Here is a 23,089-nt window from a genome sequence, read left to right as displayed (position 1 = left end):
GGCGTTGCCTTGCTTTTATTCTTTCGTTCTTTTTAAAAAGAAGAAAAAATTATTATTAGTCACATTATTATCCTTCTTATTCTAATGGTGTTTCTTTTTTTTCTGTCTACAAGGTGAGGTGCCTCACTAAGGTATCATTGTTGTATCAGCGTATGTAGATCTTTTCTTTTTTTCTTCTCTCTCTTCATTAGGTTAAAAATAATTTCGTATATTCCTTTCTAATCCTCTCACTCTGTTTTGTACTTTTTTTTCGTGTAATCTGTGTCTTTTAGAGTCTCTAAGGACTTTTCCTCCTCTTCTTTCTTCTTCTTCCTCTTATTCTTCACTGTGAATGTTGTTTATTTCTCCCCCTTTTTATTCTTCTTTTTTTTTCTTGTATTCCTTTCCCCCCATCCTGTTTCACAGATCGTAAGCTCGCCAGCAAATCCCCACGATGCCCGCTGTCGCCAAGAAGAGCGCTAAGAAGGCCCCAAAGAAGATCGCCAAGAAGATCAGCCGCAAGAGCCCCGAGTACAGCACACTCCGCAAGAGCTGCACTCCCGGCACAATTGCCATCATTCTCGCTGGCCGCTTCCGTGGCCGCCGCGCGGTGATTCTCAAGCAATTGCCCGGCAACGGCCCCCTCGTCATCTCGGGCCCGATGAAGTACAGCGGGGTGCCGATCCGCCGCATTGACTCCCGCTACATCATCGCCACCTCCACAAAGGTCGATATTGCGAACGTCGACACCAGCGCCATCACGGCGGAACTCTTCAAGCGCCCCAAGCAGGAGAAGCGGGTCAAGTCGGAGGGCGAGTTCATGGGCGACAAGGCAAAGCGGGCGGCGGAGCAGAAGGCCAAGAAGACCGCAAAGGCCGCCGCAAAGGGTGCCGTCAGCGATGGCCGTGCACAGCTCCAGAAGAAGGTGGATGCGGCCCTTATTGAGGCTATCAAGAAGGATCCTCTTGGCAAAGAAAAGGCCGGATATCTTCACTCCGTCTTCACCATCATGCCAGGTGATGTACCACACCGTATGAACTGGTAGAGAAATGTTGAATTTGAGCTTTGATCGACATTTTATTTACTTTTGTGTTTTCTTTTGATTCACTTTTTCTTCTTCTCACTTTTTTTAGTGAGTAAGTATATGTGTGTATTGCCTTGCAGGTGTGGGGTGGTGAAACTTTCAAATAAGTTCTGCAACTTCCCCACCCCCACCTCACCCCTCCACCAGGCAATTCCCTGGAAAATATAGATAATACTGATTGTAATGCAAGGTATATAATGTATAAATCCTTTTCTTTTCTTTCTCTCCTTTTTTCTTTTTTTTACAATTATCATTTATTATGAGTTATCATTACACAGATTGCGTAGCCCCCGTTGTTAACTCGATAGATAGTACCACCGTATAAGAATTTGGGTTATAAGGAAGGATGACCTATAGTGACAGTGACAGTGACGGTGACTTTTATGATCCTGCAGAGATTGAAAGCAGAAAAAAGAAAGAACTGAAGTTAGAAGATGGTCTCCACACGAAGATTCCTACATTGATCAATAACAGCAGTGATAGTACTCCATCAACCTTAGTCCAAACCTCTACTGAAACAATAGATTTGGTCATGGGGTCAACAACAACAACAACAACAAAGACTACCGCAATAAAAGTAAATTTAGATACAAGAGAGTATGGGGCATCTTTTGCTAATACAGATCATATTCTTCGTGGTGTAACTGGTCGTGTTCGTTCTATTTGTTTTAGCTCCGCAGGGTCTACACTTTGTGCTGGTGGTGAAGGTGGAATGGTTTGTATGTGGGATTTTAGAGTTCCATTAGATAGTCGCGCTGTAAAACCGACACGCATTCTTACACCATTTCCAAATCGTATTTCTGGTTTTCAACCTGTTATTTCTGTACACGCAGCCAATGATGGATCACATTATGTCGCTTGTCAAGATGGTGATTCTCCCGTTTTAATCGCTTCTAGTGGTAAACAATTGGGATATTGCGCTATGGGAGAACGTGGTATTGTAGATGTAGTACAATGCAAAGGACATCGAGCCCCTGTAACATCTTCGGCGCCATCCCCTAGTGTTATTTCACGTTTTTTCACTGGATCACAAGATAGTACAGCTCGTATATGGGATACACAATCATTTGAACGACGTTCTGTTTACGCCGTTAAACATGGTTCAGGACAATTATTAGAGAATGTTGTAGTAGAGTCCATTATACCTATTCAAAGTATTGGTAGTGATAAGTCATCTGTGTTCGCTACTGGTGGGGTGGATGGTCTTGTTCTATTATGGGATTCACGTCAAAAGTACCGACCTGGTGGGGCACTTGCCACATTAGATATGTATATCAAAACTCCCACCGCTGGTAGTAGTAGTGGTCGCCCATTATCACAATCAAAGTCAATGGATGATGATAGTCCTTTCTTTGAAGAGAAACATGTAGGCGGTATGGTGGAACCAGACGCTTCTCGTCCATTCCTTTGTATACGATGTGGTTCTGTGGTGCGAGTGGTGGATCTACGCAAGATTGGAAAAACTGGTGTTGTGGAGGATGTTTGTCCACCCCTTACTTCTCTCTCATTTGTGACTGATACAACACCGCTGGTTTCATGCACAAGTACCCTCTACTCGCAGGATAAACCATCATTCCTGACATGTACGAGTCGTGCAGGATATCAACATGTTGCGGGAGGACATGTGGTGCAATTTACATACGTTGATGGTAGCTTTCAACCATCTATGGTATGGCGACCTTCGGTGAGTCATGATAGTAATGGTAATGGTAGGGGTGATAATAATAATAAAAGTAATAATAATAATAATAATAATAATAATAATAATAATAATAATAATAATAATAACGATGGTGAGGATGTGCTCACCGTGGCAGTGGATGTGGTGGGTGGACAGTTGTTTGCGGGACGAAGTTGTGGAGATATTGTGGCACGTGTAAAGCGGCGGGCAGCTGGTGAAGATGGAGAATACATAACAACAACAGGAACAGGAACAACAAGGAGTTTTATACCAACAGTTCGATCATGGCTTGCAACACGACCGGAACGTGAAGGACGTGTAGTGGGAAAGAAATCACAGAGGGAAGACGCATTTAACGATGACAACTTCGATGATGTTGGGTTTTAATTCAACATACTTTCGTAATGATCGTGTTTTATTTGATTGTGTTGCGTTTTTTTGTTCGTTTTTAAAGATATAAATAGATGTACGTGTTTGTAATTCTATTTTACTCTGACCACATGTACGTATGAATGTATACATGTTTATAACTACCTTTCTCTTTCTTTATATATGTATATATGTGTGTATGTTCTAATTCTTAAAATACATTCTTTTTTTTTCCTTTCTTTTTCTTGCTTTCTGTTTGTCTATTACGCAAAGAAAAAAGAAAGAAAAGATAGATAGCGACATTGGTCGTTTCTTTCATTTCTAACCACTATAATTCTTGGCAATCTAACCAAGACTTCTCTGTGGTAAATAGACTTAGATTGGGTGTTGATAACTCAGGATCAACGACAGTACAGCATAGAAAATAAACGATAATAAAAGAGAAGAAAAGGACGTACTAATTTTGTGGCAGTAACTCTTTTTTTTTATTATATTAAGTATGACAGCTGTTTATAATTCTGCCGTCATTGGCACTACTACTGCTACTACTACTACTACTAATAATAATAATAATAGTAATAGTAATAACGATGACGACGAAAATAAAAAGAGGAACAACAATAGCGGCCCTATTATTCCCACACGTACTTCACAAACTGTATTTGAAGCCCCACCAGCGTATGATGATATTTGTCGTTTTATCGCCGAATATGCCGGCCGACTTCCACAGAATGTTTTCACTGGTACTGCACCATACGAGTACACGGGCTGCGATTATGCCCTTATTCTCTACGCTCTTCTCCCCAGTCGTTGTATTGATCTCTCCCGTTTGTGTTGGTCCACAACACCTCTTCCATCTCAGTTGGAGGCTAATTTGGTCGTTTTTTGCGAAGGAGCTCGTGGATTGGAGTTGTGTGATGCCCCGTCATCTTCATTACATCCACAACTTCTTCGCCCCACCCCGGCTTGTATTTTACATCATATTAAAGTGCAACACTGGTTATATGTGTTATCGCAGCGATTTCGACCAGAGGGGAGTTTTGACCCAGTAACAGTGCGAATGGAATTACGTCATATTCAACTCGGTGAACCCCGTTTAACAACAACAAATATAACCACCACCACCACCACAGCAATAGCAGGAAAAGAAGTAGGAATTGCAGGATCTTCTTCTGTAGCGATTGCCGGTGTCCTCCATGCAAGTGAGATGAATCATAGGGAAGAAGAAAAAGAAAAAGAGGCCTTTTGTTTTCCCTCACTTCACTGCAATGCACTGTGGAAAGTAGCGGCTGTTAATTATAAACGGAATTGCACAGAAATGATGCCAAACGCAAGAAAACGTCCCGCCGGTGAAGGAGAAACTCAACAACAAAACTCTACAAAGAGTTATTCACGACCATGGCGTACAGCCGCATCAGGGTTAACAGGTGCTCACTCCAATACTACCACTAACAGTAATAAAATATCAAATCGTCAACCACTACAGAAACAACAAACCGTACAAAATTATTCTTCTACTACTAATTGTGAGGTATCATCAAATGTTATAAAGAGTACAGCACAGGTGTCATCAAAAAGTCTTGCTGAGCAATGGAATGAATGTGAAGAGCGGCGGCAATACCTTAAGGAAACTTTAGAACTTGCTCGAAATAACACTCAGTCTATGCTTTTTGCTAATGGTACGATTGACTTTGAGAAGATCCTTTCTATTCTTCATCAGAACCAGGAATAATTCTATATTTTTACTGATGGCACGGTGAAAGGAGTTTCTTATTTGCTGTTTTCTTTTAAAAATCGTTTTGATTTTTCATTTTTATCCTGATTACTCGCCTGTGGAAGACGTTCTTTTCTTGTGTGCTGCGTTACCTCTCCTCACCTTTCTTTCTTTTTTTTTACATTTAGATATTTATCTTTCTTCCTTTCAGTTTCAGATACAGGAGCGGTGTCTCGTATATACAAACAGATACAAGCAAAAAAAAAAACATTCGTTACTGTAATTTTTCTTCTTTTTTTTTGTTTTGCTTTAGCATTTCTTTTCGAATTATTTATCAATACAATTGTATATTGCTACCGTTTTTTTTTTTTCCTTTTTTTTCTATTTTGCTTCTTATCACTAATCACACTACTTCCATTGCCACATTAAATATGAAGAAAAAAATAAAAATAAGTAAATGAATGAACCAAAAATACATTAAGGAGGAAATATGCGGCGACTATTATTTTCGATAAGTTCTGCTACGTCTGTGTTAAACTTGCAACGACGCATGCACTTTAATCACCAAAGTGATGATAATGAAGTTGATAAGAATTGTACTGTTAATACTCCACATATTGCAGAAGTGGGATCTTTACGTACTCGTAAGTGGCTTCACCTTGACCCTGTGGAGAAATGGACAATGCTTATTGATCTCGGTAGACGATCTCCATTATTACTAGAAGGGGCTTCTGGAAAGAGAGAAGAAGTGTTGAAAAGGAACGACGATAAGGGAATAAAAGGTTTCATGACATTTATGACTCGTCTATTTCGTTATCGTTTTTCGGCAGCGAGTGATATCTCAAAGTTTGTGGATGGTGAAAAAGTACGTGTCTCAGTAGCGGGAATAGAACGACATCGAACTTTAGTACAGGCATTTCCATATCACTTACGTCTTCAAATGTGTTTATCTATAATGATGTGGATAAGTTCATTACGGGATGTGCAAGACGCATTTGCACGACTGCGATTACCATTTGCGAATACACGTCGTTTGCGTAGTAGTGTTGTAGCTGATGTATTTCCCACACAATTATCCGACTGGATTGTAGATCCATTTACTACAGTCTCAGTAAAGATGAATGATACTCTTAATAGTACGGCAGAGCAAATACCAGCACCTCATGCATGGTTTCCTGAGGGGGCAGAAGAGGAAAAAGTAGAGAGAAGAATAAAATTAAAAAGTCTTTCTGTTAGTAATAAGGGACTACTTGGTAGTAATAATAACAGTAATGATAATATATACGGCAAATATACATCTCGTCGTCTACAAATTAGTATGAAAGATTCAAAAAGTCTTCTTCGAACTGTTCAGGGAATGCATGTGAGACCGAGTGATGATGATCATTTAGCAGCTAAAATAACACGACGTTCTCATCGTTCAATTCAACGAACATTATGTAAAAGACAAACATCTTTAACAAAAGCCTCATCACTAACAAATTCTTCTTGGGCTGTGAATGATGCACTTCGTAGTGCTATACCTTCTCCATTAGCTAGTGATTACGAAGAAGATGAGAAGTATCATTATAATTTTCTCCGTGGAGAAGGATGTCCATTGGATGAGAACGGAAAACTTGCTAGTACACCAATGTATATTAAAGTACCGGTTAATGCTGATATGGAAACTCTAGCACGTTATTGTATAATAGCACATGCGGCGATCCTTTCATCACTTTTTATAGAAGGACGCACAGTTTGTTTCTCAACAAATAATATACTCCTTCTAGATTATGTGAAATTTCTATTTGAAGAATTTATCGAGGATGGCTGGGTTTCAGCATCTATAAGTAACGAAAATTATCGTCCCTACTTACCTTCTTGGGCTACTAAGGAAAGTGTACTTGTAGTCTTACCACCGAGAAAAGGTGATTTATTTAAAAAACGAGAGATTCACTATTTGGCAGGTGTAATTGTTAATTGTACACCATGTTCTGTTATAGTAGACTCAGCAGCGGGAGTAGCATCATCACAGAATGATTCCCATCATTACATAAAGGACTTAGAGGAGGAAGTTGAAGTACTATTATCGAAGCTTATTAGTCCAGAAACAAAACACCGTTGGCGGGTCTCGTGGGTTCATCTTTCGTCAACAAATAATAATAGTAATAATAATAATAATAATAACAATACTCGCAGTGAGTTAGCAGATGGTGTATCTGGTATTTTTAAATCTAACGTCAATGAAATTCTACGACAATTTCATAGCGTTACATTTCTTTACGCACCTTCTAACTGTAGATTTACCCCTAGACAAGTTAAGGAATGGTGGTGGAATGAGTTACCAAACTGTATTCACATTGTTGGTGTAAACTGTAATACATTAGACTTGTTATACTACTTCCCACAAGCCCCTTTTATACACAAGAAGATTGGAAACACATTTCGTTATCGTGCAGTGGAGCGTGTGGTGTTTGGTAACCGTATGCACACTGATAAACACACGAGCGATAGTCATTATATACTCTCTTATTTAAATTGGCTCTATTGGTATACTTCACCCAACGCCCATCGTACTGGTTTGCGTGGAGAACGCACTGTAGACTATCTAGCAGCCCCTAGCAAGGTTACGGCATTTGCCCTTATTGCAGCAAAACTTTTTCGTTTGTAAGATATCAAAAGTATATATATATATAGTCAAAGATAGCTAGAGGGAAAAAAAAGTTCTAAACCCGAGTCTAAAAGTGGAAGTGGTAGTGGCAGATTAGTATCGACACAATAACCTTATAAAAGATATATATTTATCTGTGTATTTTTATGTGTTGTATTTCTTTCCATTTACACTTTTTTTTACAGAACATTCTCCCATATTTTTTTTATTCTTATTTTCAATTCTCGCCTTGTTTATACAGTAGCTGACATATTATCGACTCTTATATGAAGTGTATTACCTGTTTATGTGTTAACGATGTTGAAGACGAAAATGATACCAAATGTAATCATTTTATTCCCTGTCCACAGTGTTTAAAGCTCTTGTACTGTTCTGCTGCAGTTATTAATGGCACTAACAGCAAGACAGCAACAACAATTGCCGATATGCTGTATATTTCCACAAGCCCCGTATTTACAACGATGGCACAATCACCATCTGTCTTTACAACATTCATGGAAGTGGAGGAACAAGAATGGGAGGATGCATTCATTTCAGAGTGGGAATCGCATCTCATGGAGCGCGCCTCCACAGAACTGAACAGCAATGAAAAACCTCATCTCCCCCAAAAAAATCCTTCAGGTCGTACAAAAAGAATAATTTATCAGTGAAACAATATTTCAGAAAATACAAAAGGATGAAAAAGAAAAAGAAACAATGCCCATAAACAAAAAATAAACTGATTAAAACACGAATATTTTTCAGGTTCCTATAATAAATATTTACTTATTTCATATTCGATTTCATAATTGTTCCCACTGGATCATCTTAGCCTACAATTATAGCGCTGTAGTCAAACTAACTTCAAAACACTATATTCATGTAAGGAGAGCCATCAAAAAAAGAACGTCAAGACACTCAACGATTGGCACAGTCGTGATCATTTGGAATTAACACCTCATGGCAAGAACTATTCACAAGTTCCATAACACCTAGAGCGTTGTATTTTAATTACTAACACTATAAACAATATGATGAGTGAGGAGCGCCAACTCTTCTCCGACTAAGAGCAGAATTAACCAACTGAGCGGTATACCGCACAGATGACGAGCGTGAGCTGATTCACTTTCACCCCTCTCTCTTTATCTCCATACTTTTCGTTCTGTGTGTGTGTGTGTGTTCCCTCTCTGTCCTCTTACACGGAGGCTGTACCTGCGCCATTGGGTGTGTCTGGGGACCCGCCGGAGTTATTTGCCCACGAGACACTGTTTTTGATTTCACACTTGTATTCGCTGATGAGACTGATATGGTCCGTGTTTCGGACCCTTGGATTGACGTACAACAGCATATCCTCTGAGTATAACTGCACCCTTCCTCCTCCTTATTTACCCTCTTTATCTGTGTCTGTGTGTCGGTGACTGTGAGGCACATCATACTCTACTGCAGGCGTTGTCGGTCGGGTCAGTGGTAAATGTCCCTGTAACCCTATCTCGCAACGCCGAGAAACACGATACTTTGCATAGGTGCAGGCCCTGCTGCGCACCCCTGTTGAATTGTGAACAATATGATGAGTGAGGAGCGCCAACTCTTCTCCGACTAAGAGCAGAATTAACCAACTGAGCGGTATACCGCACAGATGACGAGCGTGAGCTGATTCACTTTCACCCCTCTCTCTTTATCTCCATACTTTTCGTTCTGTGTGTGTGTGTGTGTGTGTGTGTGTGTGTGTGTGTGTGTGTGTGTGTGTGTGTGTGTGTGTGTGTGTGTGTGTGTGTGTGTGTGTGTGTGTGTGTGTGTGTTCCCTCTCTGTCCTCTTACACGGAGGCTGTACCTGCGCCATTGGGTGTGTCTGGGGACCCGCCGGAGTTATTTGCCCACGAGACACTGTTTTTGATTTCACACTTGTATTCGCTGATGAGACTGATATGGTCCGTGTTTCAGACCCTTGGATTGACGTACAACAGCATATCCTCTGAGTATAACTGCACCCTTCCTCCTCCTTATTTACCCTCTTTATCTGTGTCTGTGTGTCGGTGACTGTGAGGCACATCATACTCTACTACAGGCGTTGTCGGTTTTTTTTTTTTTGTTTTTCTCTTTCTTGAACTGTATTTTTTCCGCTTGTTCTATTTTTCTTTTTTTCTTGTTTGAAGTCCTCTCATAGGTACTAGGCGATAATGTCCCTTTTTGATGATGATGATTTGAGCTCTTCTGTATCTTCTTGTGAGAAGGCAATTGTTGACGATGGTTGTAAAGTTAAAGGGAAGCAGGATACTGCTGATGGTTTGCCTGGAGTTGGTGGTGTTAGCGGTGCAAAAATGGTTGGTGTGACGGGATCTCGTGTTGAGGGTGTGTCTCGGTTTACACTAACTGTAGATGAAAAGAAACGGGCGGAGGAGCGATGGCGTACAGAAGTTGCTGCTTCTTCATTGCTGCGAGCTGCAGGAACGGGAGGTGGACAAGCTGGAGCTAATCCTTCTCAACCTGGACAAAGTCGTTTTTCTGCATCTATTGCCGAGGCATTACAGTTACGGAAGGAGGCAACCGAGGAACTACGAATGCGGCGAATACAGAAGCAACGACAGGAAGAAGCAAAAGATGAGGAATTGGTGAAAAAAGATCGCGAAGTTGGTGTTTTTGTTACACCAGAGTACATGGAATCGCTGAAGCGTCAGAACGATCCACATCGATTATCAGAGAAAGAAGAACTAGGAGGTGTTAATGTGGAATATAGTAAGAAAAATAAGGAAGAGGATCATGATGATGATGATCCTCTGGAGACGTATCTTAAACAATTGGAAGAAAAACGGTCAACTACTACCATGCATTCTACTTCTTCAAATAACTCTGCATTTGTTAGAAATAATGCTGAACATGTTGAGGAAACGGTGTCAATGCCTGGAGACCAGGGAGAATCTGCTATGAATAGTACCAACCACACTATAAAAATGGACGTCAATCATGATGTGACATTTAATGGAAAATCCTCTTCATCATCATTATCTTTTCCTACTTTAACAAGAGGAGATGAAGTGGGGGGAAAATTACCACCCCATGATGGGTGTCGTAGTGATGTGAATTACCACAATAATGTGGCTCAATCTTCTGAAGTAGCGAGTAATCCTAAAAATGAAGCGCGTCATGAGGATGCGCTACGTGAAGCGAGGGAAATGCGTAAGCGTCGTCGAGCAGATCCTCCATTTATACAAGCCGCCATTGAAAGATTCATAACACGTGCTATGGAAAGACTGGAAGCGCATTGAAGAGAAAAAAAAGAAAATAAGATGCCGATCAATTTTAGCGAATTCGTATTTCTTTCTTTAATTCTGGACACTCTGTATGATGCACTATTTTATTATCACAAATTCTCTCTTTTTTTTTTTTATGGCGGTTTTTTTTTGTTGTTGTTGTTGTGGGGGGAGCAAAAACTGCAAATTAGAAAAGAGTGCTCAGTTTGGATAGGGGCGGCACTACAAGAGAGGTGGTGAAGTTTCGCCTGTAGAAGAAGGAAGAAGCACAGCATTGTGTCCACAATAGAAGAAAAAAAAACAGTAGAGAGAAAGAAAAAGAAATCAAAGGAAAAAAAAAAAAAAAACAGAGACGTCGTAAAACGTTTCTCTAAACAAAAAAAAACACAGTGTCAGAGAAAGAGTAAGAAGGCAAGTAGCGGGAAATATAGCAGTCTTTCTAGCGTTAGTGCCTTTTTTTTCTTTCTTTTCCATTTTCGCCGAGTAGATCTATAATAAACCCACGAGAGACGCTGGTTGAGTCCATGTCGGGTGCTCTGTCGGACCCGCGCGGAGAAGACTCCGCCCCCCGCGGCCCCTGCCGCTCGCCGGTCTCCCCCTTCGATGTCCTGCGGCCCCCGAACCCCACCCGTCCCCCCGGCGGGTCCGACTCCGCCCTCCCCCCGACCCCCACAGACGATGTGCTGCTGCTGGAGAGCACACCGAGGGCGGGGGGAGTGCGAGCACCGAGATCGGCCACTCCTGGCTCATCAACGCCAGACATCCGCCGCAGCGCACACCGGAACCAATGCAACAGTGCACGTTTGTGGCAGCGTGAAGTGGGGTCCCCTCCCGTTGCAGAGGAGATTCTTCAGACCCCAGAAGCGTTCCGCCAGAATCGCAGGCATCCGTCTTCGATTATGCGACACCGTACCAGCAGTCCATATGGGCCAGGTAGCCCAGGATCCAGATCGCCACAACTTTGGCGTGGGGAAACAATTGAAGAAACTCTCTCTCAAATCCAAAGTCCAATGCAATCATCACCGCAAACATATTCAATTAACGCGTTTCATTCATTGAACGAGTGTGGAACTATTGGTTTTAGCAATTCCAGCTCGCGTCGCTCCAGTGCTTTCCCTATTTTTGGCCAAAGTTCTGCTGGTGTTACCGGTAGTGTAAAAGGTGCGGATGGCGCGCCTTGGAATCCTGTAGAAGAGCGTCAGAGTTCGCCAGTTGGAGGTTCAGATCCTCTCAAAAATGACGCAAACGATATATTAGCACATAAACATCGTGGAGAATATGTTTTCACGAAGAAAAACCTTATGGATCGAATAGATAATATGGAGCGTCGCTTTCAACATATGGAGAAAGCCGTACTACAAGCGCTAGAAAGAATTGAGACACACCAGTTGCATTTAGACCAAACTTTGGCAGAGTTACAGGAACAACAACGGCAGGGGCGTATGTATTCACCATCTATATCTAGTACACGAGTCGACGTGTCAATGCCGCGTGATGAAACGCGAGAACCATCACGTGCTGTAGGTAGTTGAAAAAGACGGAAAAGAAGCCAAAAGAAAAAAAAGACGAGGGAAAGAAAAAGGAAAAAAAAGAAAAGAATCATGCAAGGAAACATGTTTACATATTCTTATGAAAAAAGAGGTATAAAAGGATGATCATGTTTTCCTCATTTTTTTTTTTTTTCTGGGCCCAATATTTTTTATTTTCTTTCTCTCATCTGTCTCTCGCCCGTGGGTATATGTGCGAGTTTTTTTTTCTTTTGTGCACAAAACGTATATCAATAAAAGTAAAACTTTTAGTCATATCTGCCTCCCAAGAAATGTATTTTGAATGTGGTGGTTATTATCAAATGACGCAGAAGAAACACAATGCTGAAAATATTTATATTGAACTAAAAAGAAAAGTTTCATGGATTGTTTTTCCGTAATCTTGCCTTCTTCTAGTTTGTTGACTACTTTTTTTTCTCCCTCTTTTGGACCAAACTGTTTTGTTTCATTATTCTAGTTTTTGTTTTGGAATGGGAATGTTGTTCTTTAGTTGGTCTTGGGTGAGTGCATCAGGGAGAAAAAAGAAACGTAATACTTTACGCCTGCAACAAATGTTTTTTTCTTTTCTTTCGTCATCCGTCACAAAGACCATAAAAGACGTATATGTGTGTTTGTGTGTATATTCTCCACATAACTCACCGCGAACTCTTTTTTCTTTTCTTTTCTTCTTGATACCCCTTAAATTTTTTTTTTGATATTGTTATCCTTTGTATCTCTCTTTCGTGGTCTCAGTTGTAGTGATTGGAATAGCGCAGGGGAGCTTTGAGATGCACAGTGCAACAGGATTGTGTGTTTGTGTGCGTGTTTGAGCAAAGAGAGAAGATTGGGCAGTTTGGATATCAGACACCACAATGGCAGCAATAAGTAGAAGAAGAAAAGAAATGGGGGGAAAGAGAAAAAAAAGTTAATATTTGACGAGATAAGTCATCGTATGAAGATTTTATGTTGTTTTTTTTTTTTTTTTTTTTTTTTTGGTTCCATCTCTTTCTTTCGATATTGTTCGTTTCGGTTGTTCTGTTCTGTTTTTTTTTTCTCTTTTGCCGCCTTTTTCCCAGAATAAAAAAAAGAAAGAACGAAAGAAAGAAAAATAAAATGGATAAAAGAGGTGGATAATCAAACTTTATGCATCAAATCATTAAAAATCTATGAGATGGTTATTGTAGACAATCTGCTTTCATTCTGTATTACAGATCTTCTATTTCCATCTTTTTCTTTTTTTTAGGGATTTATTCATGACATAAGGTTCTTCAAAGTAGTCAGACGCACATAAAGATGAAGAAGAATAGACTCTTCTATTTTTTTATTTATGATGGAACCTGAAATATTAGTTTACAGTCACATTAACAAGAGGGTCTCTCCTGTCGCGGTGTCCTTATTACATGACGGGCGTTGATTCTTTATTATTTGGGGAGGTGCTTTGAAGGAAAGGTTGCATAATTTAATACCCATGCACCTATTTAAGAGAACGTGAGACAAGTGAAAGAGAAGAATATTAAATGATGTGGCTTTTTTTTTTCTCTTTTCGTTCTGTGTATGTGTATAATTCTAACTGTCATTATACCTCGGTTTAAGTTGTGGTGTTGTTGATAATGATTGTGGAATTTGATTCCTTTTCTTTTTTGTTTTTACACTGTATGATGGCAACGGTTTTCAGTAAAAATAGCTGGTGATAGTAGAAGTAATAGTGCTGAGTGTGATGATGGTCTCAGCAATTATTATCTTTACTTTGAATGTTGCTGTTGTTATTGTTTATTATTTTTTTTCCTACTTTTATCCGCTTTATTTATTTATTTTTCTGTATGTTTCATTTTTCTTTCCTCCCACACAAACACTCATTCTTTCTCTTTTTCTCTTTTATGGTGTCTTTTACTCTTTTTTCACCTTAATCGGTCACTCTATGTTTTCTCCCGTTGTTTTTCTTTTTGCTATGTTTACATTCACGAGAAACCGGCAGGAAGGTGGGAGTAGGAGGAAAGAGGGATTGCACAGCTCCACCATAACTTTAGGTAGTCCAAGAACAACCACAAGGAGAGGAGAGGAAGGAGGAAAAGAAAAGAAAAAAAAGAAGGAAAGAAGAAAAAGGGAGAAACACACAAATAAACAAACAAAAAAAGGGTTTTGGATTTCTTGTTTTTTTTTAATTTATTTACTTCTTCACTTGCTGTGCTTCCTGCCGTTCACCCGCTCAATTCTAGCAAACACACAAGAACGCAGTCACAATTAGAAGGCATAAAAGAAAAGGAGAAGAATAGGAGAAGGAATTGTGTATAAAGGAGAAAGTGATCAAAGAACAGAAACGAAAAAGCGGAAAGAAGGACTCACTGGGCGATAGTAATATCAATAACAACAGCAAAAGTCGTGGGTACTTTTCTTTCCACTTTGTTGTTGTATTGTCATTTCTTTCCAGCTTTCCCTCTTTATTATTATTGTTTTTTTTTTTCCTCTTTTGTTTTCAGGCGGTAATATACGGAATTACGCGCAAAGTTTTATACAAACGGGGAATCAGTATCGTGCACACACTCAGGAACAAACACATACGTAGTTCAACGCCTGCTTGTGAAGAACGAAAAAAAAGGAGAAACAGAAAGTGAAGATTAATTACAAAGGTTTTGGTGGATAACTCATTCACCTTCTTGTTTTTGTTGTTGCTCCTCTGTATTTGTGTTTTATTTTTCTCTCTATTTGGGTGGCTTTCTTCACGTAGTAGTTCTGTTCAAGAAGTCCTTCTTTTCCTCTCTTTAGTTATCTCTTTCATTTATTCCTTTCTTCCTCTCACTTGCCCCAAACAGGGAGAAGAAAAAGAGGGGGAAGAGAGTGAGAGAGTTTTACAGAGAAAGAGGAATTAAAAAAAAAAGGAATAACAAGGTGCGGTTCGTCTTTGCCAGAGCACCTTGGGTGTAGCATCGCAGGAATATTCTCTTTATATATTTTTTTCGTGTTTTTTTTTTTTTGCTTCCGTTTTCTTCTTTTGTGTGTTTTGTTGTTACTTTGTGTAACTGTGCAGCTGTGGGAATTGACTAGACGTGGTATTCAAAACGAGGGAAAAACAAACACACGTGTGGGACCGCATATTGAGATATAAACACGTACACACGCGTAAGCACTTGAAGAAAGGAAAAGGGAAGAAAAAACCAAAACTTGCCGTAGTGCATTTATTGGACCAGGAAAAATTGTTTTTTTTTTATTTACCTGTTCTGAAGTAACGAAGAAAAAAAAGTAAAAGAAAAAAAAGGAAAAAGAAAAGAAAAAAGTCGGCAGGTGCAGAAGTAGTAACAAGAAAAGAAAAAGCAAGTGAGAGTGAACGCTTCTGAAAAGAGCTAAGGAAATATATATATATATATATTTCTATACATTTGCAAGTTGTTGCTGATGGATCGTACAGCCGATGCTGTACGTATAGCTTCTGTAGATTTACACAAACTATCCACACAATGTGAACAAGAAGTGCATACGGCAAGTGGCACTGTGGAATTAACAATGAACAGCTCACAAGGCAGCAGATGCGGTGGTCGTCGTTCACTTCTCGTCCCACTGCGACGATCCACTACAACCTCTTTTGTTGCTTCTGTTAATACCAATACCAATAACAAAAAGAATAACAAAAAGAATCATAGGAGAAATAACAACCATAATGCTGAAAGCAACAGTACTGTTACTACCGCTAATGAGGATGCATGTTTGGCGGCAGTTTCAGTAAGTAACACATTAAATGAGTGGACCTCGTCGTGTGCCTGCGGTACTGCTGACGGCAGTAAACAGCCATCGCACTGCGTGGATCCCGCCCCCGCCGCACAGACACTTTCTGAGTGGGACGGTGATGGTGAAGACAACGTTAATGATGATACCCATATTACGGCATCTGGTGGTGGTGTTGCTCTTGCTGGTAATACAGAAGCGGAAGAAGAAGGTGGTGATGATGATGAATTGGGCGTAGAGAATGTAGTAGAAACAGATGGTGCATCTTGTACAACTCACTTTCATAACTCAAAGAGTACGGGAATTAATAGGAATTTTAATAAAGACCATAGTGCCCTTGATGGTGGTAGCAATGGTATCAACAACCATGACAAGAACAATAATATCTTTTGCGAAGCCATTAATGGTTCACCTTTAAATAGAACATTTAATGGTAATGTTTCACAACAACGCGGAGGATATCCACCTCAACATCATAATCATCATAATCAACAACAACAACAACAACATTGCTATCATCATAACCACAATCACAATCATCATGTTGTTGCTACTTCTCGTCGTTCTAACCGAAGACGTGGATTTGGTGCTGCTGCAGTTGAAGCTATTCGTAACCGGGCTTTAGGTGGATGTATCTCACCTCAGCATAGCACGCTCTCTCCTTCACTTAAAAGTATTAAACAAAGAAGACACTCTGGTTTATCTGGCGAACACGAACATTATGTGGATTTTCAGGTTCCACTTCCCCGCTCTAAATCTGGACGTTGGAATAATCAAGATAATGCGACCCCATGTGAAACTGCAGAAGTAATGACAACTCATGGAACAGAAGAATACGCATTGGGAAATGTTACAACTACGGCAGTAGGAACGACAGGAGAAGTAGAAAGCGGTTCTAGTACATATCGCTTATCAAGTATAGCCCCTTTTTATGACTGTGCGATTCAACAACTTATTATTGAATGCGAGATGCGAGTAGCTAATGTAGGTGAAGACGTACGTGATAATGGGATGTATCAGCAAAATGATAACGAAGTTCAAAGTCAACCACAAGTTTCTACTTCAATAAGTACACGTTCTTTTGATATGCAACATCCACCGTTACCTACTTCTTTAATGGTTGCGAATTCTCCATCTGTATCGACTCCGATGCATACTTTTCTTTTCCCGCAGACACATGCGTCTGTAGGCGATATTTCCCCGCAACAATTGCAACAGCAACAGCAACAGCAGCATGGTGTAACCGATAAGTGGATGAATGCACCCCCAGCGGTTGGAGCTTCTCGCTCTTCAGAGCCTCGTGGTGATGTGTGTGGTGGTTTATTTACTCTTCTTTCTGATGAACCGGTTGAGTTTGGATCTTCTGGTGCCTCTGGTACAATCTCGGCGATGTTGCATCAACTTTTAACTTCCATTGGCCTACATGTTACCTATGGTGAAGCAGCCCCCATGGTCTTGATTGGGGCACTTGTGTACATGTCCCGTTTGGCCCTCCAATGCACCTCCACCTACGCTGGTGTAACCATGTCGAATTGGTACCGCCTCGTCACCACCGCCATTCTCATTGCGACGAAGATGTACGTAGATGGGAGTCGTCGCTGGAATGCGTGTCTGTCGCAGGCCGCTGGTATTCCCCTGGCGGAGATGAATCACCTCGAACTGGACTTTCTCTTTCTGACGGACTTTGATCTGCTGGTGCGGGAGGAGGAGGTGGCCGCCTGGGCGGAGTGGATGGAGGCCGTCGCCCGCCGCCGCCGCCTCCACACGCCCCTCCGCACGTTCATCTTTGGACAGTCGTACGGCCCGGGCTGCCGGACCCCGCCGTCGGCCGCCACAACGCCCCTCTCGTCCTGCGCCGGGGAGGAGTTGTGGTTGGGGCAACGCCCCCTCGCCCTCAGCAGCAACAACTATCATGCCTACAATACGAATGCCAATACGCATACATGCTCACCCGTGAATGCCCCGGCGACGCCGCTCGTACTCACTCCACTCGCCTCAAGGACACCGGTGCTGCGTACTGCACACGCCTCCCCGGCGAATGGAAGGACTATGCGGGGTTCGCAGCGGCTCTCCGCCTCATTCGCACTGGATACCGCTGAACGGCAACAACAAAATCAACAACAACAGCGGCATCAACGAAATATGTCTATTGCATTGTCGCACCCTCCACCGTCACAACTACAGTTCTGCGATACTCCTAACCTGTTTCCACCATCGCCGCTTTGTGCCCCATTGTGCCCACGAAGAGGTGAGCGACTTTTCTCTATTGTGCATGCCCCACAGGAGCCTATGACACCACCCAGTCTGCAACGAATGTCGCAAATGGTGAATACACCGCTAACACCACCGGAACAGCAAATAATGTCACCTGTGGAATTTTTTAAAAAGTCAGTTCGTAATGGTAATGGATCAACAAACAGGTCAAGCCTAGCAAATGACACCCATCATAGTGTTGTTACTAATCATCTGGTGAACAATGATGATAACTTTGAAGACGATATCTTTGATGATGTGAAAGAAAGGGTAAAACCATCGCATCGAGTCTTAAACATCTTGTCACCACCTACCACTCACAACGGACCGCTACTGCCACCTGGCGTGGAAAAACCCGACCAACTGAACAGTATTATTAGTAATAATAATAATAATAATAATAATAATAATAATAAAATAATAATAATAATAATAATAATAATAATAATAATAATAATAATAATAATAATAATAATAATAATAATAATAATAATAATAATAATAGCAATGAGGAACCAACTGCTGCGAAAGCGGTGCCACCAAAGGGTTGTAGTTATTTTGCTAAGCGTGAAGAAGACGCTGTTTTTAGTGCTATTGCAAGAGAAATTAATTCTACTCAAACAGAGGCTGAGGTACAACAAAAACATGGAATGTCTGGCACTATCAATCATTTCTCTGCTGCCGCCGTAACGAGAACAAAAGGAGCAGCAGCAAAACATCCCGGATGCGCCAAGAGCGTTGGGTGGAAACAGCTAGCAACACATGTGCGAGAGATGTTCGGAGCCACACGCTCCCTTGTGCGTAGTTCACCTCTCAACCTGCTAAGAATGGATGACAATGACCACGAGGCTACAAGCGAAAACGGAAATGGGAAAATAAGAGTTACGGGAAATGATTACAGCAATAAGTATCTTACCCATAACGATGATGAGGATAATAGTATCGATGGCGGCGAGTGTGGTGATAAGAATAAGGGGTTTAGGGACGATTTTGAGGATGATATCTTTATGCGCCGTAATCGAATGCCAACACACTCACCACCGGCGTGAAACCTTACTTCTGTTCTTGTTTGTGTCTACGTGTGCGTATATATATATATATATATATATATATATATATATATATATATATAAGAAAGAATATACGACGGATGGAAGAAAAAAAAACAGAAAAGGGTAGAAAATGTGGTGAGCATAAGAAAAAGTACATGAGTGAACAGAAATAAAGGTGCAATAAAACGAAAAGAAACAAAGAAAAAGGTCGTTGTAGGAAAAGATCGGGGAAAAACAGAGCAAGTCAATCGATAAAATAGTGTCTGTACATGATGATCTGTTTTTTTCCCTAGTGTTTTTTTTTTTGAGGTTTTGTTTGTTTTCTTTTTTGTCGTGGTGTTTCTCCATGTTAATCTATTCGTGTGTCTGTGTGTATTTTTCTCTATTTCTTCCCTCTCCCCTCTTACCCTTTTGCCCTTTTACACTCTATTCTTTCCGTCTGTATTTGTTGAGTGGTGACGCATGCGATTATCTGATTTCGGAAAGCGAAAGGAGTAACACTGGTATGTTATTAAATTTTTTTTGTTTTTTTTTCTCTGTGCTGTGCGTGTTATTTGAGAAATGCATAGGTGTGCACAAAGATATTGAGCGTCGTCTCTTATTGTTCCTAGGTAATCTTGTCATTGATTCCTTGTTGTTTCAACGTTGGGCGCCTTTGGGAGTGATCTTGGTTTCGTTGTTGTTCTTTTTTTTCACGTTTTTTTCCTTTTTGTTTTCTGTTCCTGTTTCTCTGAAATGACGTTGGGGATGGTCAAATCACAGCAGACGGTCCCTGTGCAGCGACAGCGGGTAGAGGTCTGTATTCTTTCTTTTTTTGTTTTTTGACTTGTTATTTATGATGATGGTGATGTTGTTTAATTCTGTCTTTTTTTTTTAGTTTCCTTTTTCTTTTTCTCTCTTCTTGTTATTGATGATATTGTGTGTTGTTCCTGTTGTTACAGCCGTATTTGTGTGTTTGTGTTTATATACTTCTGCCTAGCGGTGTCGTTTCCTGGGTGAACTGATTTGATCTGTCTATCTATGTGTTTGTATATATAAATAAATATATATATATATATATATATATATATATATATATATGTATATGTGTGTCATTGTGAGAAATAGCCGCTTGTAGTACCACTGATGTGGGTGATGGTCCTGTCGTTAATTTTTGGCGAATCATCATGAACAGGTGCGGCAACATAACAGAACTCTAAATGACAGAACTCGGCATATATATATATATATATATATATATATATATATATCTTGTACATACAAGAATAGCATATTGGGGGGAAATGGGGGTTGCATACATGTAAGCCAAACATGCACACACACACACACGCACACACATACGTCCACATACAAATACACATTATATCATTACGGGAATTTAAAGAAAAAAGATCGGAGAAAGAAAACAATGGTTCATTCAAAAGAAGAAAAAAAGAAGAGAAAAAAAACAAGCACCAAAGCACATACATATACATATAGAGAACAATAGAAAGAAAAAAAGAATAGAAACATGGGAGAAATGTGAGAAAGGGACACAATAGTTGAAGATCAACGCAAATATCGATGCTTTTTCTTTCTTTCTGTAGTTTTGTACGTAACAGTGTGTTGTTATATGTATGTGTATAGATGTGTGTATCCAGGCAGTGGCGTTCGAGTTTGTTTGCTTTTTTTTTTGTTTTTCGTTTTTTCGTTTTTTGGGGGTGATTATCTTTTTTTTCTATTGTCAAACCCTTTTCGTTTTTATAATCCTCTTTTTTTTTCGTTTTCTGATTCTATCTCTCTCTGTGTATGTGTTTATGTATATGTGTGTGGGTCTGTGTGTTTCTCTCTTCTTTTTGTCTTGATTCCTTTATTTACTTTCTACAAAGATGTTTTTTTTTTCGTTTATTATTGTTATTGTTATTGCTGCTATTTGCATTTGTTGTTGTTATTGATCCTTTTTCTTCCTTTTATTATTATTATTATTATTATTATTATTATTTCTCTTCTATTTGAAACGCCTGTTATTTCTTTTCTTTCGTGTTTTCTTTCCTTTCACTTCGGTTCTTTTCCCCACACAACTCCCCCTGCAAGACGGGCAAACATGCGAGAAACAGAAATAAATAGATGGAGTCGCGCCATTAACGAGTTGAAAGAGAGAAGTACGAGAGAAATACAAAGAAAAGAAAGAGAAAAAAGAAAAGAGGATATGGGGGAGGAAAAAGGAAAAGCGAATACATAAAAAATTAGTCACACGTGTGTGTGTGTGTGTGTGTGTGTGTGAAGCGAAGAGAAGTAAAGAAATGAAGGAAAGTCAAAGAAAAAAAAAGAAGTGAGGTAATGATAATGATTGTGTGAGCTGTAATTATATATATATATATATATATATATATATATTATTTATTTCGTAATAGGTATAACGAACACACGCGCACACGCAAATAATACGAAAGCGTCATGAAGTTTGTACTGATGGGTGCTCCCGGTTGCGGGAAGGGGACACAAAGTCCATTTCTCACCGAACGCTACGGTGTCTGCCATCTTTCGACTGGTGACATGCTTCGTGATGCTGTCGCGAGGAAGACTGAATACGGCGTGAAAGCAAAACAGATAATGGAAGCAGGTGGCCTGGTATCAGACAATGTTGTATTCGGCATACTAAAGGAGAGTATGTCAAGACCTGAGTGCAAGTATGGCTACGTCCTCGACGGTTATCCGCGTACATTGCGGCAAGCACAGTTGATGGAGGAGGCGGGCGAGCATGTGGATAAGGTCATTCAGTTTGAGACCCCGGATAATGTTATAGTCGAACGTACTAGCGGTCGATGGATTCACCGTTCGAGTGGCCGCTCATATCACGAAGCCTTCCTCCCACCAAAGGAGGCTGGCAAGGATGACATTACAGGTGAGCCGTTAATACAACGTCCTGATGACCGAAAAGAGGTTGTGGTTAAACGCCTTGCGACGTACCATAAGGAAACGGAGCCGTTGATTGAGTACTATAAGAAGAAGGGCGTGTTCGAGAGCATCGACGCCAACCGTCCGGTAGATGCGGTGCGCGAGGCGCTTAAATCCATTCTTGATCCTGTGGCAATTCGGCTCGGACTAAAGTAACGTCCCTAAGAATAGGGGAAAGGGGCGCAAGAAAAGTTAATACACTAACTTAGAGTAAGCAGAAGTAAAGAGAGCTGGATGAAGTATGGGATATGCATTCATATTAGCCATAAGGGAATTCCACTGTTTTTTTGTCGGTTTTCTTTCTTTCTCTTTTTTTCTTTTTTTTTTTTTCTTGTATATCTGTGTATCTATATATAGGTATGTTATATATCTATTATCTGTATCTATACTGCATACCTATGTATCCATATTCACCTGTATATGTTTTTACTGGTTCTTTCGTGATGAATTAATTCGGTGATACAGTAGCGGGGAAGTGTATATTCAGACGAAGAAAAAAGGAGAATGAGAGGTATTTACGCCCATGTACTGAAAGAAGGATAAATAAAGGATATATAAGAAAAATGGAGATTATATAGAAAATGGAGAGAGTTGTAAAGGGTACATGAGGGCGTCTGGTATATATATGTTTTTTTCGCTTTTTATATACATATACATATATATATATATATATATATATATATATATATATTAATGTTTTTTTTTTTTGCGTTCTGGCTGTAGTAGGATTGTGCATCGACGGGATTGGTTCTTGCGGATTCTCGTGCCTTTTTTGCCCTTATTGGGACGGATACTTTCACTCTTGCTGCAATTATTGACAGCAGTGACGTTACCATTCCATCTACCGGAGGTTTGATAGACACGATAATGAAGCATGAGTTAAAAAGTCAGAACTGATTT

At 40.2% G+C, this 23,089-nt stretch overlaps 9 protein-coding genes across 9 annotated transcripts; all 9 read left to right on the top strand.

The window, feature by feature from the left end:
* Positions 1–433: 433 nt before the first annotated feature.
* Positions 434–1,024, top strand: LSM04_007361 (60S ribosomal protein L6E; the record flags this gene model as incomplete). Its single annotated transcript, XM_067335256.1, has 1 exon — positions 434–1,024. The coding sequence occupies one exon, from the start codon at positions 434–436 to the stop codon at positions 1,022–1,024; it is 591 nt and encodes a 196-aa protein (XP_067186658.1).
* A 385-nt stretch (positions 1,025–1,409) lies between these two features.
* Positions 1,410–3,131, top strand: LSM04_009499 (WD40 repeat; the record flags this gene model as incomplete). The annotated part of the gene is made up of 1 exon (XM_067335245.1): positions 1,410–3,131. The coding sequence occupies one exon, from the start codon at positions 1,410–1,412 to the stop codon at positions 3,129–3,131; it is 1,722 nt and encodes a 573-aa protein (XP_067186701.1).
* A 481-nt stretch (positions 3,132–3,612) lies between these two features.
* Positions 3,613–4,845, top strand: LSM04_006723 (uncharacterized protein; the record flags this gene model as incomplete). The annotated part of the gene is made up of 1 exon (XM_067335233.1): positions 3,613–4,845. One exon carries the CDS (start codon positions 3,613–3,615, stop codon positions 4,843–4,845), a length of 1,233 nt encoding a protein of 410 aa, XP_067186643.1.
* Positions 4,846–5,317: 472 nt separating this feature from the next.
* LSM04_008493 (uncharacterized protein) lies at positions 5,318–7,477 on the top strand (the record flags this gene model as incomplete). The annotated part of the gene is made up of 1 exon (XM_067335222.1): positions 5,318–7,477. The coding sequence occupies one exon, from the start codon at positions 5,318–5,320 to the stop codon at positions 7,475–7,477; it is 2,160 nt and encodes a 719-aa protein (XP_067186675.1).
* Positions 7,478–7,743: 266 nt separating this feature from the next.
* LSM04_000127 (uncharacterized protein) lies at positions 7,744–8,127 on the top strand (the record flags this gene model as incomplete). Its single annotated transcript, XM_067335211.1, has 1 exon — positions 7,744–8,127. The coding sequence occupies one exon, from the start codon at positions 7,744–7,746 to the stop codon at positions 8,125–8,127; it is 384 nt and encodes a 127-aa protein (XP_067186522.1).
* Positions 8,128–9,633: 1,506 nt separating this feature from the next.
* LSM04_002714 (uncharacterized protein) lies at positions 9,634–10,719 on the top strand (the record flags this gene model as incomplete). The annotated part of the gene is made up of 1 exon (XM_067335200.1): positions 9,634–10,719. The coding sequence occupies one exon, from the start codon at positions 9,634–9,636 to the stop codon at positions 10,717–10,719; it is 1,086 nt and encodes a 361-aa protein (XP_067186572.1).
* Positions 10,720–11,228: 509 nt separating this feature from the next.
* On the top strand, positions 11,229–12,236 carry LSM04_004243 (uncharacterized protein; the record flags this gene model as incomplete). The annotated part of the gene is made up of 1 exon (XM_067335189.1): positions 11,229–12,236. One exon carries the CDS (start codon positions 11,229–11,231, stop codon positions 12,234–12,236), a length of 1,008 nt encoding a protein of 335 aa, XP_067186599.1.
* Positions 12,237–15,620: 3,384 nt separating this feature from the next.
* LSM04_003959 (Cyclin PHO80-like) lies at positions 15,621–19,249 on the top strand (the record flags this gene model as incomplete). The annotated part of the gene is made up of 2 exons (XM_067335176.1): positions 15,621–18,502; positions 18,754–19,249. 2 exons carry the CDS (start codon positions 15,621–15,623, stop codon positions 19,247–19,249), a joined length of 3,378 nt encoding a protein of 1,125 aa, XP_067186594.1.
* Positions 19,250–21,688: 2,439 nt separating this feature from the next.
* Positions 21,689–22,345, top strand: LSM04_001427 (adenylate kinase; the record flags this gene model as incomplete). The annotated part of the gene is made up of 1 exon (XM_067335165.1): positions 21,689–22,345. One exon carries the CDS (start codon positions 21,689–21,691, stop codon positions 22,343–22,345), a length of 657 nt encoding a protein of 218 aa, XP_067186545.1.
* Between the last annotated feature and the right edge of the window lie 744 nt (positions 22,346–23,089).

This window comes from Trypanosoma melophagium, assembly GCF_022059095.1.
Source record: "Trypanosoma melophagium isolate St. Kilda chromosome Unknown ctg7segment0, whole genome shotgun sequence".
In the NCBI taxonomy this organism is placed as follows: Eukaryota; Euglenozoa; class Kinetoplastea; order Trypanosomatida; family Trypanosomatidae; genus Trypanosoma; species Trypanosoma melophagium.
The sequence above is the reverse complement of the archived record's forward strand: the minus strand, read 5'-3'. Positions and strand labels throughout refer to the sequence as shown.